The 15780-nt window shown below is 39.6% G+C and overlaps 1 protein-coding gene across 1 annotated transcript in view; it reads right to left on the minus strand.

Annotated features, from left to right (window-relative positions):
- The window catches only part of LOC102204797 (thyrotropin-releasing hormone-degrading ectoenzyme), a 266230-nt gene that overhangs the window by 69522 nt on the left and 180928 nt on the right, over nt 1-15780 (minus strand). Inside the window, exon 6 of the mRNA XM_005742288.1 lies at nt 2459-2572. Within this exon, the coding sequence (XP_005742345.1) occupies nt 2459-2572 (114 nt within the window). The remainder of the gene's footprint in view (nt 1-2458; nt 2573-15780) is intronic.

Raw genomic sequence — 15780 nt, forward strand, 5'->3', positions numbered from 1 at the left:
ACATTAACATGAAACTGTTGTCGAAATTCACCAGGGAAACACTCACACATATGAAGAGAGAGAGTATGCATTGTATGCAAACAGCTACCAAACAGCTATCGTAATTCGTCATACAATGAGAACAGGACAAATCAACAATTGACAATGACTAATGAATATTAAAGTCTGTAACATAATGTATTGTTTGGAGTTTAGTCTGTTACTGTTAGTATTTATACCATTTCTTCTTGGAGCAACTGTAATCCACATTATTTCCTTAGGGATTAATAAAGTATTCTGATTCTGATTTTGATTGTTTCAGGATGACCTGCCATTATCCAACGACACATCTGCTTACCTGCATCTTTTGCTCGTTTCTCTTCCTCTTATTTTCTATTTTTTCTAAACTGAGCACCTGATGGCTTTGAACTTTTTTTATTTTAATTTTTTTAAATTTTGAACTCCAGTATGAACACAAGTCCCCCAACCCAAGGATCACCACAACATAACCTAACAGACCTACACCTTAGTTCACAGATTCACTTTGTCTAAGGTGTATTTCTGGGATTTCACACAACCCAGGATTCAAATCATGAATACATGATGGGCTTGGATTTACATCATTATGGATGAAAACATCATGAATGAAATGTGCTCTATTTGGAGGCAGCAGGTCTCCCTCCACTTTCCACAGGTTGTGCGTGAGACATTAAATCATCAAAATATAAAATATAAATTTTAAATTGTTATTGATCCCTTTACCCCGAGTCCTAAAGTGTATATTTATTTACTTACTCTTCTTATATTTATTGTTTGTTTACTTGCACTGCTGAAACTGGAGCCTCGTCCTGTAGTCTCTCTCTATAGTGTACTGCATGCAGCCAAGATGACAATAAAGTTTACTTTGACTTCAGCAGCGAGCAGGCGCACCGAGGGCTCTCGCGCTCACTTTTCGCGTATAGAATTTCAGAAAAACATCAGTGCAAATTATAAGTCCCCCGCCACCCCGCCCTCTCCTCCCTGTGCCGCAAGCAGCAGGCGCACCTCGCCCTTACTCCCAGCAAATGGGCGATAGAAAACCTACCGCTGCCTATGACATTCCCAATATGTGCTGGCTGATGTCGGGGCAGCATGAGTACGAGCATTTTTTTGTTTTTTGTTTTTGCCGATGCCTTTGATGCCGCCCCCCACCACGATGCTTGCCCGGGCAACCGCCCGTGTCGCCCGTATCAAAAACCGCTACTGATTGTTGGACTTGGATACGTATAATATGTGAATGTAACCAAATTATTTATCAGTGATTTCAAACTGTAAAAACAAAAACAAATGATGTTATGCAACATGAGAAAGCTGCTACGCTCAAATTCAAATATTCCTCATCCATGCTGGACTGATCCTCCCACCCCAGCACTACTGTATTAACAATGCCTTCAAGGCTTGTTTTATTTTTACTATTCTTTTTTGTTAATTTTATTTGATTCAATTAAGTATCTTTTTTTCATGTATGTAACTTATCTGTTTATTGAATTATCCATGTCTGTGGTTTTATTTGATGTCTGTTCCCTTTAAGTTTTTATTTCTTTGCTGAACGGTCCAAGAGACTGAAGACGTCACTTGGATGAGTGTCGACATGTTTCTCCCACTGAAAACGTTATGTGGTGATGAACAAAATCAGCTTTCTTGGTTTTCCTTACCTGGATGATTGTGCATGCATCAAGACACTTTGTTGCAGGGTGCTGAATTAAAATTTGCCCCGATAGCACTTGAACACCTACAAGTTCTCTTCTGCTCCACGTTTGACATAGTACATATGTGCTCTATAGCACCATACATAAAACACAGTTAACAGCAACATTCGCCCTCAAGATGGCAGGGCAACAAGGCAGCCTCCAGAAACAAGCACACATTCCTATGTTTGTTATTAATTAAGGATTAATTCAAAGACATATTTGTTAGATTCTATAATTACATAAAATTATGTATATTTATGAGTGCAAAATCCATATTTCTATTAAATAACCTAAAAAATGGCCAACCTTTAATTTCAGTTTATCCCACTGACCACCAGCAGCATCATTGTGCTTTTAAGCTTTACCTGTGGTTGTGATCCTGATCCAGCACCCATCCAACAGGCAAATCTAACTGAGGACAGGTTAATGATCTTGTTTTCACCTGCCTACACTGGCTGCTTCCTCTGCTAGCCATGGCATGTCATGCTTGTGATCTATGCGTGATCTGTCCCGTACCCTGCGATTGTCTTTGATGTTGCTCACCCATCTGTGGAAAGGCCAGGAGGTACCAGACGAGAGCCATACTGTCAAATTACTGCAGATTAAACAGCAGTTTTCTCTGACTTCAGTAGTCATGATGAAATTAATGAAAAATACAAATGTTTTTTGTAACTTTCTAACAAAGGTATAGTGTGGCTGGCACATTAATACCTGTTCATAAATGAAGTAAAAGTCAAGTTTACACTCACCATGTTCCACTTTGGGAAGAGAAAGTCAGTGCCGACGTACTCGAAGAAATGAGCAAAACCTTCTTTTAGCCAAACATCCTCCCACCACACTGGAGTCACCAGATCACCGAACCACTGAAAGACAGAGACAAAATCATTTCATATGCTTTCATGTCTTAAAGAGTTATTTCTTATGAAACTGTTTTATGAAACCCATTCTTATATTCAAACCATAAACTGTGTACAACTAATGGATGAAGCATCACTCGTTAGCTTTCAGAGCACTGTGTTTAAAGCTTAAGCTTAGCAATGTGAGAGTTACCCTCTAGGTTTATTAGAGCCTCCCTCACTTCGCTACTTTGAAACAGAAACAGATCTTCTTTGCTTAATTTGTCACAATCTATGGAGAGAATAGGCCTCGCCTGGCCATGAAACGGCTTTCAATCAACTGTCCAGTGGCATTTGAGCCTCTAAAAATAAAGAGCCACGTATTAAAATAGATGTAGTTAATGCCATACCTATGTCAATATCATTTAAAAGGGTGAGTTAAATAAAAATTCACCCTCTGTAAAATTCACCCCCTTTTGATTAAGGGATAAAGCAGTTAAATAGACCAATGCTGTTTTTTGTACCTGGATGTAAACATGTTTATTTTCGGAGCCAGCCTCGACTGACCAATTGAGAATTACAATTTTTGGCATTTGCATGAGCTTCATTTTTCAGTTCCAGATGCTGCAGCTTGATGTACACATGTCCTCTACTCGAACATGGAAGTTTAGTCATGTTTGCATGAAATTGCTGCTTATGTGGTATGAAGCAATTTATTACTAATGTCCATCATTTTATCTCTTAAAGCTGGTCGTTTTACTTTTAGAGTGAAGTTCAAAATTGCTGAAATTATGCAAAAACAGATTGTGTTTCATTGAGTTGTGTGCATGAAAATTGCCACAAATAATCCACTCTGAGTTCCACAGTCACACCGTGAAGTGGGTGTGAATTTGTGTGTTTCAGAAAGTTACTAAGAGATATGTATCATACATTTAGATACAGACAATTAATCTTCAATTTATCCAATATTTGTTAAGATATTTATGTAAAAATCAAAAACCTAATGCTGATGCCACAGTCACAGAATTTTCATAGTGGTTTTAGTCCAATATGTCCAAGATTAGTTTATTACCAGCTCTTCAACCACTTCTGGAGAATGAATAACATTTCATATTCCATCTTTAGAACATACAAAACTGTTTTTGTTGTGCATAGGAAAGAAAATCCAATTAAATCCAGACAAATTCTGAGCAGGGAGAGTACGGCCTTCCAAGTCCTGCCCCTCCTGAAGGACTGACTTGGCTTCCTCACCTGCTCTGAGCTGATGTGATGAGGCAGGTTCACTCATCAACAACACCATAGGGCAACCAACAACGTTGCTCCAAAGTGTGACAAAGGAAGGGGAGGCTTTGGCTCTCATTCAGCTGGCATGCTACCACCTGATTGGACTGTTAGCCTTTTCTCAAGCTGCCTCGGAGCCTCGTCAGAGTAAACCAGCAGTGAAGTCTAATAAAGGCAGAGCACGTAAGAAAATAGAGTGAACTTTGCTGATAGCGAAACGCGCAGCCACAGGAGTAATTTATTGGATCCAAGCTGTTTCCTGGCGACACAGTTTGAATGAAAACGGTGGGGAACAAACAGGCGTCTCTACCAGCTTTGTTTCTGAGTCTGAGCGTTCCCTTTAAATCTTCAGACGCACAAAGAAAAAAAGTTTACCTCAAATTTCCTTTAAACCCTGATTAAAGTTCCATCTGTAGAAACAGCACACACTGCAGTTTTGATACATCAGCACAGTGAGTGTGAGACTGTACGTTTGGCAGCATGTCTGCAGTAAATTGTCCTTCAACTGATCAAAGTTTGTGTGGTCAAGCAGAGAAGTACCTAGACTGTGCATATGTGTGTGTGTGTGTGTGTGTGTGTGTGTGTGTGTTCAGTGTTTTTGGGTAAATCTGCAAGCAGCTGAAAAAAGTCAGACTTAATTATGCAGTGTGGTGTTATAAGTCTTTCCATATAAATCAAAAAGGGCACAAAAGCTAATCCCCCGACCAACAACAACAGAACTGCCTTTCATGCAATTAGTTACTGGAGCTTTCAACAGATGCTGTCACCCTGCAGCGCGAGAGCTCAGTGCATCAGAAATTAATGACCAGGGTTTTTTATTTGTTTCAGAAGTGAAGGAGGAACATTGAGCATCCGCCTTCACCAAAAAACAGAGGCTGGCCCTCTTTATGTGGCAGCGGGGGCGAGGAAACCTACTTCAGTCGAGTGCGGCATATGAGGCAGATAATCAAACGCTCCCAGGTGGTGGAGATGCTGCAGCTCTTTTTGAAGACATCTTGTAAAACTGTCAAAGCAGAAATTACTAAATATAATGAAGGGCAGGATTGGAACCAAGTTAATCATTGGGGCTGAAAGGACAAAAACATCTGCACACTGCAATGCTGACTCAGGCGTTTTGTGACTCTTGCTGGTCGATGATTTACATCTGTGTTCTTTTCTTGCCTTTACTGTTAATCATGAGTCTTTGCTGCTTTCTATCTCATTTAGTATTGTCTACTAGTGCGTAGAGCAGGTAAAATGCCATTTTATGGCTTCTTTCCATAGATTCTAACAACAGAACAGATGCAGCTTCTGGGTCTGAAAAGCAAACATGCTCAGAAATGGCTTAAACCTGCGTTCTTTCTAATGGCCTGCAGAGGGCGAATCCTGCAGCTGCGTAAAGACTTTCAGTTGAAGAAGTCGATGGGCACACAGGTCTAGCCTCCCATACTCTCTGATCTCAGAGAATAATTTCCTTATGAGATCATGGGCTCAAGTTTCAAAGTGTACTAAAAACATGTCAAAGTTTCAAATGATGTAAAACAACACTAATGTTAGTGACAGTTCAGTAATTAGAATCAAATGAGGTTCTATATGTGTCGACTGTGCTCCCAGTACAATGTCCTAAACGTCTATAAATATATACAGATTTATAGGAATTGATATTTCCTCCTTAACTTCACTAGACTAGTAGCCTGGTCAGTAGTGATGGGGGCTGTTATTGGTCGGGTTTGATTAGCAATTAGCCCCTTCTTATAGATTTCTTGTTTGTTTGGCATACCGGAATTGAAAACTTGTGACAGAAGATCAGCAAGACCAAAATGCATGTTTTAGACTAAATTGGAAAGGCTTTTCTAGTTGTTATTTTAATGTGCTTGTTGAGGATGTGGGTGTAACACAGCCAAACCTTACTCCTATATCATATTAAACGGAGCAGGGTAGACTCAGGAAAGGCTGAATTAACTGATCCAATTAGCCTAATCTTGCTGGGGGAGATAACAGGAACACCTGGAGCAAACCCACACAAGGATGGGGAGAACAGGCCACAAGTCCACAAATAAAGGCTGAAGCCAACCAGGAACCCCCCTGTAATATTGTTAACCACAGCAACCTCATCTTAGCTGGTTTAAAATACAGCTGCTTTACTTTGAGTGGTTACTACTGAAAAATAGAATTAATTTTGAAAGTGTTGTTGACATTTGTAGATATTTATATTTAGCAGTATGTCCCACATGGCAGGGAAAGCACATGATGTATAAAAACGGTGGGGACAGGGTGCACGTGGGTTGTGCAGTTGTAAAACTACCCACCTGCAGGGTGGTGAGCGGTGGTTAATCAGACGAGATTTAAAATCCCGTCTGATTAACCACATTCAGGATCTAGTAAAACATACAAGCTAAGTTTAACTGTAGCAGAACTAATTTCAGATATGAATTTAGTTATTTTTATATACATTTTTACTCTATTTTTTTGATCTGGCTTCATTTTATATTCATGTGGTTAGGTTTTGTAATGCCCTTGAGTCTTTTTTTACCGTGTTACTTAGTCTAAGAATTCTTGTCAGTACATCTGCTGTGAGTAAAAAGTAATTTGGTCAGCGCCTGCTTTTTTTTTTTTTAACAAATATTTTACTTGGTTTTGGTCTTTTTTCTTCCCCGTCATGCTTCTAAATATATTGCACAGCATGTCTGAAATCTTAATGAGCTGCGGGTGCGCTTCAGGAAAACAATTTTTAAGAGTAACCGATTGGAATTCCTGCATATTGTATTTATTAAATCATATTTCACTCTAGTTGCTGTGTCTTGTTCTGAGATCATTTTGCAGAGAACGCGGCTCACTGATACTTTCAGTCCCTTTGTGTAAACATGTGAAAGTGTCCTTAGAAGCACTGCTGCCATTAAAGCCAGAGGTTGGATAGACCAAATACGCATTTGACTGATTTTCCCTTTTTACTGCATTTTTTATGAGGATAAAATAGAAACTCTTTGTGACATTATATTTTTGAAACACACTTCTTCTCAGCTCTGTAAGCCTGCACAGTTTGGAGGGAATTCACCTCTTCACCTGCATGGACACACACACACACACACACACACACACACACACACACACACACACACACACACACACACACACACACACCCTGTAGATATGGTGAAGCTGAAGAATGTGTCCAGACATGCATACTAACTCCTTTCTCTCACTCTCTGGCAGGTTGTGTCTGTGTCTGGGCAGGGATTCAAACCGACCACCCTGTGGGGAGCTGGCAGGCTGTTCAGCTGGCTGCTTCCGATGCCTGGCTCAACAGACACTGGTTCAACTTCCTGAGGCGGAGCTAGAGTCACAGCGGGGACCGCTGCAGTTTATAGGATGGAAAACCAGTGCCAGATGAAGTTGTACTCACATCTGGAGGAGTGCGAGGCCGCTGCTTCCTTTCGATACTCACACAGATGCTGGAACGTAACCAGACTATTAGTCTGCAGGCCTTTACATTTATTAACTACTTTTAAATATTTATATATATATATATATATATAGATTAACTATTTATGTGTAGTAAATTTCCAATTTGTAATCAATTTAAATTGAAAGGAACAGTCATTTATTTATTACTATTATTGTTATTACATTTATTTTACTGGCTGCCTCTGTCACACAGGCAGAGACTAGTCAATAACCCAGGATAGTAAAGAGTACAGAGGATGCTGCACCAAAAAACTCCCTGAGATGGCTTTGATTGCTAACCGATTGCCAAGGATCATTCACGACATGAAGGCACTGACTTATCCACAAGCACTCACTAACCAGTCACAGAGCAGTAGTAAAACTCGAAGAAATGCTTTAAGAGTAAGAGCTGTGCCTTACTACTGAAGCCAATACTTTTCAAAAGGCATTTCTTTGACTTTGAAGGTGAATGTTGTCGATTTCCTCTTCACAGTTCTACATCTTGGCTAGTAGTTAGTGAGTTTTATGTCTGAACACTTTATGTCTTCAGCATGACCATGGCAATATGTTTGGCACAAAAAAAATCGCAGAAGGCTTTCAGTGTCACACTATTGTGACTGATGTCACCTAGCAACATCATGCCGGTACATGCAACCACTTAACAACCAGTTGGAGAATATAATTTTTTTCCTAGCAACCGGTGACTACCATGGGGCAAGTGTCAATCTCATAATGATAGTCATCAACTCTAGCAACCAGTTGCAGCTTGTCAGAGAATGCTCATTATTCCCCGGCAATCAGTGGTTGCTAGGAGTTTGCCAAGCTGTTTCTAGGCCTGTGTGACTGGGGACTATAGCATGTTTAGATAAAAGTCCTGGTTTGGGTTAAACTCTACTGCACCTGTCCAGTACTATAACCCTGCACTTTGAAGAATGACCCTTAGAGCACTCAGTGTGTTGAAGAAGCTGGTGGGAGGTGAGACGGTTGCCATGAACAATACAATAAGTCACCAACTTGTGTGTGTCATATCAGTGTGAGCGCTGTAAAGTTTTGTGTTTAATGTGAAGATGGATCAGTCACAGTCCAGTGGTATTATTTCAGTTTATCTAGTTCTACCTTTATCACTGTTCAATGTAACTGTTACAGGGAGTGAAAGAGTCGAGTCCTTTCATGTTAGTTCAACTTACTGTATATTGCCGATGTACCATCACTGCTGTCACTCTCTGCAGTTTAGTTTTCTGTTTTCTTTGCAGTGAGTTTAATTCATTCATGTTCATGACTGTGACTCTGTGATGTTTGGTTATGTTTCAGTGGGGCGGAGCCAACAGATTTATTCATGTAGTCCTATTTTTGTCTCCAAGCTCCAGCTGTTGTGTTGCAGGAAGGGACAAATTCTTGTCCAGTCGTCCCACTATCGTTAATTAAGTTAAGGAATTAACTTCCTGTTGTAGTGCAGGAAGCAAAGAGGTTTGGTTAAAGGGAGTAAGTTAAATTTATTCCCTCTTTATTATTGTTAGTCGCTGCTGTTCAGTTTGGTGTTGTTTTTCCACGGGAAGGACTAAATAAAGTCAAATCTGATTTTTTTTAATCTTCCCCTAAATTGTCACTCTTCTCTCTATTTAGCTTGATTTGTTGTTGGAGGAAGTGAATGAGTAGAGTGACATTTAATTTATATTTCCTCATTATCTGACTCTTTATGCAGTGCTATTATCCCATTATCATTACTTCCACTTCCACCACTCCCTGCTGTTTAGATAGATGTTTGGGAGTAAAGAAGTTGATGCAAGCCAAATGAATTTTATTTATACAGCCCCGAAATCATAAATAATGCATTTGCCTCAGATTTGCATCAGGCTATTCTTAGACTCTGAATTCAGATCGTTAGCTGATGAAGAGACTTAATCAGAAATGAAAGCCTGTTTTCACAAATCAAATGGAAATGGGCTGTTTAAAGGGGAGCTGTTGCGCTTTCCCATATGTATTGTTATGATAGTGGGTGCTTATATTACAAAAATGGCAAGAATTTCAAATAATGAGGTTGGTACCTGTGATCCTAAAGTTAAAACTAAACAGTATGCAGCCATCCTCTAATGCTTATCCAGGTCCAGGTCGCAGGGTTGCAGCAGTTTAAGTGGACATGCCCAGATCTACCTTTCGTCAGCCATCTCCTCCAGCTCTTTCAAGTGAGAGCCAAAGTCAACAGAGAGATTTAATCTCTCTACTCATTCACTAGGTCAGCACCTAGAGACTTCTCATAGTAGGACATGACTGAAACATCTCACCAAAGCACCCGGGAGGCCTTGTGGATTGGGTGGCAGTCAAAGCTAGCTATCCTCAACCTCAAACATTTTTACAGTTGAGTTTAGTTTAATTTATTGCCACAAAACACACTGCATGTGATGGTTGGTAGTTCATGATGGTGGATGCAGGAAAAATCTCTGCTGTGAAAGGATAAATTAAAAAAACAAACAAACGATAGACTGGTTTTGTCCACCAACAGAAATGAGGGAAGTTTGTGTATTTTTCTGTTAAAATAATAAAGATTCTGATCAAAGAACGAGTTTCTAGTCTGCAGTAAAATCCCTTTGATTTTTGCTCTATCAGACAAACTGCTGCTGAGTTGCTCTTCCATTAAACATGACAGTTTACATTTGATTCTCTGTTCTCCTGCTTTAAAAGGATTTCACTTTTTATCCAGCTGGTTGATAACGATGGAAGTGGGTCAGTAAGTTTTCAGCTCCCATCATGCTGATTCATCCTGGTGTAGTTTGTTCAAGCTTTTTGACAAAGAGAAAATATAATTAATTTTTACACTGCAGAGATTTTTTTCCTTTCATGGTGACAGACCCAATGACAAGAACTAATCCTCCATACTTGTTACGACTTCTCTGCTAATTAAAAATGACAACTTCTGTATTTTTTTTAACGCACTTGTCTTCATTAGCTTTTCTGTCGTCTCTCATGGTGTTTCAGCCTCATTAAAACACAAAAACGCCTCTGGTGGGTCAGCCATTTCTGCCGAGAGGGAGAGGGGGGTTGACTCGGGTTGCCATGGTTATGCTGTTTCCATGGTTAAACACATGAATTGTAGGTAGGTGGGGTTGTTCATAAAGTGCAGCAAGGGAAGCCAAAAAAAGAAAACATTCAAAGCTGAAACTAAAGACTGCTGAGGCTCAAGATGCAGGAAAGAAAAGTCCAACGTCAGGAATAAAGATGATGAGTCAGTAAAAGGAGGCATAGAGAGATGGGACATGGTGTCTGGCTTTTAAATTTAGTAAAAGCTGAGAAAGTGACAGAGACAAATGCATGAATGCAAAGCAGAAACACAGAAATCAATGTTTGTTTTAAGGATTGCTCAGGAAAGGTGAACTTGCCCAGTCCCTATCCAAAGATGGCTGTGAAATGGTTATATTACCCCCAGAGTTCAGAAAATGATCAAACAGTATCGATAACACAGAACTGGAATCAACAGCCACTTCATGTTTCCTTTCTAGTTGTTACAGATAGCTAATAAAGTACAACAAACAGTGCTTGGATCTCCTTATGTCCCACCACAAGAAAAGAGTACGGTCACAAAAACGAAGTAATTTGTCATCAACGATGCTAAGCTTTAAAACAATTTTACCTCATTAATATGCAAATCCATGTAGCGCGAGGCCAAACAAAATGTAATCCCATCATCTGCTCTGGTACATATTGTTCTTTAGTTATCCGTTTCCTGCTAATTAAGCTAATTAGCTCATAGGCAATGCTACACATCTGGTATCAATTTGAACTTGTTAAAGTATAAAGGAGTTTAAGCAATTTCTGGGAGATCATTGTTCTCTCATTAATATGCAAATCTATGCAGACAGGTGTTCCACAATCTAATCAGATCATCTGGCTTTTTGGGGTGTCTTGTGTGGAAGTTTCTATGGGATTGATGAGCAATGTTGCATGGTTTCCTTTTGAAATATGATAGATTATAGCAGACCACTTACCCTCTCAGTTATGAAAATTTGATGATTTAAATTACTTAATTTTTAATATATGTTTTGAACTAGTCTAAACTAAAAGTTTCCTCATGTTTTTCACTGAGCTTTTTGCCCTCTGAGTAAACAAGCTTTGGTCTGCAGTCTCGACAAAAAGAATAAAAAGCACTCATTATTCCATTCTACGTTAAAGCACATTTCTAATTGTAGAAAGAAAACACAGACAAATACCAAGCACTGAGAAGTATTCTTGTCAGATGATATGAGTACCTTCGTTTGTAGAGCTGGCTTACAGCAAGCATTGCAGATTCTGGCAAGGCAAATTTGTTTGTGATATAAAACTAGTTTCATGTAACTAGTTTCTTCGTTACAATCAAGGTAGGAAACAAAAATGGACCACCTTTGATTTTATAGTTGAGGTTAGCTGTAAAGTTCAACATCTTATGTTTTCCTCATATTATAGTGACTTGTTAATCACAAGGTAGCTATAAACCTGTACCTTAAAACTTAATGTGCTTTATTGGCATCTTTACTCTAAAAATAACTGGAATTTGCGTAACGGGCAACTTGTAGTTTCAAATATGACTTAAAATGAGCTGCTGAGACTTTTCTGGAAAAGACCTATAATGTCCTCATTAAATTCTGCACAATCTGACTTACTTTTGCAATCAGTGGAGTTGCCCAATTCTGCTTTGACTTTACTCTGCAGACCTAAAAATCTATTGGTAAGTAACTACCAAGTGTAGAACTAGCTGGTTAGCTGTTTGGTGTTTTTCTTAGTTGACACAAAGGGTACTTTCATATGAAGGTGGGAATAACTTTTTTCTGTAGTACATAGATCTCTCTATGTACTACAGAAAACTGAATCTTTTTCCATTCATGTCTAAGCAGAAAAGCCCAGATCTCTCGCTCCATTGGCTTCCCCCACCTCTTCTATTGGGACAGCTAAGCATTCCCAAGTCTTCCGAGGGATGTAATCTCTCCAGTGTGTCCACTCCCAAAACACCTCATCAAAAAGGCAATCGGGAGCTACCTTAGCTGGTTCCATTTGATGTTGAGGTGTAATAAGTCTACTCTGACTCCATTCCAAAGAACTGAGCTCCTTGTGTATCTTTCCCTTCGCATACATTTCCTTCCACATATGCGGAGTACTCCACGTAGTACTGGTGTAGAGAACTACCCCACTGGTGGTGGAGTATCATGTTTGTCCTGCTTATAGTCCCGATTTCCTTCTTTGGTTAACTAGCCAGAACTCACACCAATCCATCTGTCATCCTCCTGCAAAACCGCTATCACTGATGAACAAGACCCTGAGACACTTAAACTCCTCCATGCCAATTGTACTGTTATCTGGGCAGCCAAGCATCTAGGCTATTGGTTAAGTGAATGCTATTTCCACCAATCAACAACCACATGAGATTGTATTATTCTTCTAACCTTGCGTACACCGTCTGGAAACCTTGCTCTCTGGGTATACCCAGGAATTCCCAGCAGCTAAATAATCCTTAATACAGGTAAAGTGGCACTCTGATGAATGCTGTATGTTTAGTAGAAGTACTGCTCATGTCTTGCTGAGTGAAATTTTCACAGATGAACAGTAGTTGTTTGGGGGAACCACGTTACTTTAGCAGTATAATGGACTAACCTATTTTTAGAAATGAAATTAAGGTTGCTGCCATGGTTTGAAAAATCTTACATGCATCAAAGTGATCATGCAACAATGCACTAAAACATAATAAAAACACTTGTTTTTTTAACAGATTCGTTCTTTCCTTCCTTCACCTTTGTTTTTCCTCTCTTTCTGTCCATCTCTCCCCTCCTTTAGAACAAAGCAGAACTGAGCCTTTGATCATCGTCTTCTTCCTCTCCTCCCTCCGCCTGACCCTCACTGATAAATATTCATCCCTCACTTGAGCAGAGGGACTGAATCTGATTTTCACTTTCTGTTTGGATGGAGCTCCTCACGGCTCTATGGCAGCCAACACCAAATGACTCTTGGTTGTCATTTGGCACAAATATTGTTTACATCTCCACATCTGTGAACCTAGTGAGAATTTCACAAGGTCTTATACCCTGACTGGCTGAATTTGAAATTAGCGCTGTCAACAACAGTCACAACAAACTCTCAAACCTCCTGCTTAATTAATCTTTATGCGAATCCTGTTTGCTTGGGGATTAAACAGTGGCCACAGGCCAAATGGTGGTAAATTTTGAAATTTGATTTTGGATAATAGCCTATGCTAAAGACCAACAGGCAATGGAAAAAAGATCTCAGATGCATCTGGATAAGTTGCATCTGGACCACAGCACGTGTTGTAAGAAGCTGCCAGAAGTATTCTGAGATAACTGGTCCATAGCCTTAGAGCTTACTGCAAAACTCCTGGCCACTTTAACCTGAAATATGGACCACATATGAATGAGGGATTACATAAAACTGCACACCACTTGCATACTGATGCAGTTGGAGCTGCCTTATAGAGTTTTGGACCAACTGGACTTTGCTGTGATTTTTCGTGCCAGTTGGAACAGGAATAAGCAATCTTCTGTATGTGGACCAACTTGGCTTAACAGACAAGCTTTTCTGTTCAAGTTGATTCGGGACAGACAGCATCATCCCTACAGACTTCTTGGGCTGTTGAATCTGCAGCAAACACAGCAGCTAGCAGCCTGACAAGTTATGAGAATTGTGGACATGGTTTAAGGTTCTTTGCTTTCTCTGGACCAACTATATCTTAGCTCAAAAGTTTGTTGGATAGACTTTGGATAAGGTAGATCCAGTCTAATAAGCATGGCACAGAGTTCTAAACTGACTGAGCTGAGTTATAAAACGTTCTAGATTATTTCAACACAAGTCTAATTGTACATAGACCAGTTCTAAAAGTTGCCTGCAGAGCTCTAGACCAGTTGAACCAGTCCATTATTTTTCTCAGGGCCCTGCATTACACAAGTTTAATTGTATTCATTCCCAACTTGTTGCATAGTGTGTGGGAAAAAAAGGGACACCTTAGTGAAAGAAGTGAACCCAAACCACAATCGTTTCCTAAACATGACAAGTAGTTTTTGTACCCTAACTAAACATGTGTGAAAGCAAAACAAATCAAATTGCACTGGCTGACACCAAAGGGCACCATGTGCTGCCAATCCATACTGACAGGCGTGATATCAAGTTCTGAAGCTCTGAACTGAAACACATAGATCAGCTGGATGAGCCAAAAGCTTCACTGCAGATTTTCTAAACCCAGAACAGTGCAGATGGTACAAGCCAAGATAGATAGCTGACTCCTGAGGGCTTTATACTGAAACGTAATTGATTTTCTTTCCCTGTTTTTATGCCAAAAAATAATGCTGAGTCACAATTGGCCCCATCTCTGACAAGTTTCAAATAACACAGCTGAGTGCAATGTACTGGAAGTCTCCTCTTCATGTGTTGGCAAGAACTTCTGCCATCAGAGAGTCGGAGCTGCTGTTGTTAGCTTAAGCTTACAGTAATTTATTGATGATGGTTGTGTGACAGTGAGCAAAGAGAGAGGGCGGGTTCAGGTGACAGTTTGTCAGACAAAGCATGTGCACAGCTCTGTAATTCCCATTGTTTCCCTGACAGTCCCGCCACACTTCCATTATCGAGTCTACAAGTGCATGCAGTTCAAATTGATGCTGCTGGATGAGAAAAAAAAAGAAAACTGTCACAACTTTTAATTTACTGCAGAAGAAACTGCACATTGAACTCACTGCAACAGTGTGTCTGTGTTTTTTGATGTGTTCTGTCAGAGCCAATCAAAGGAAAGTTCCTGAGCCTGAAGACAGATTGAAAGAGGGAAACATACTTACCTGCGTATGACTTCTAATTAACCACAACTCAACCTCAGAGCAACTGTGAATACAATAAAAAAAATACACAAACTGACACGAAAAGCTACAATTTATTATTCCATTCTGAAAACTTTCAATGGGACTTTCCTAGACTTTAACCTGAAAAGGTTCTGGATGCGCTCACAGATTTTTAGAAACATCTTAATATCGTCCATTTTAAAACATAAAGGTTCAGTCCTTTCTTAAAAAACAGCTGGGCACTGTTGTTTCAGCTAAATATTAATCAAACAGGAGCCATTTTTATGTGAGTAGTAATACACATTTGGTGCTCCAGTTAACATTTACAGCTCTAGGACACTTTTAGAAACAGCACATTTGAAATCATTAATTTGGGTTACAGGCTCAGCAATTTCCCCAAAACAGCTGGGCTCTGTCTTTTTTACCCAGAACTTCATTCAAACAGTAGATTATAGGGCACTTGTTGGGGACTATATTCAGTGAGAGAGTAATACATATTTGGTGCTCTAGTTAACATTTGTAACACTAAGGCAATGCTTTAGTTTTTTTACACAGCTCATCTGATATCATAAAGTTTCAGGATCGCTAAGTTCCAAAAACTTGGTGTTGCTGAAAAAGACTTTTCTCAGCTGTGGAGGAATCCCCATCAAGTGTTTGTCAAGATAAAGTGCTGAATTATTAGCTAACACTTGCAAACCTGATTAGTACGCTTCATCGACAGACAAAGAGATG

Source organism: Pundamilia nyererei, unplaced genomic scaffold, assembly GCF_000239375.1.
Source record: "Pundamilia nyererei isolate P.nyererei 1_Seehausen unplaced genomic scaffold, PunNye1.0 scaffold00119, whole genome shotgun sequence".
NCBI classification, from domain to species: Eukaryota; Metazoa; Chordata; class Actinopteri; order Cichliformes; family Cichlidae; genus Pundamilia; species Pundamilia nyererei.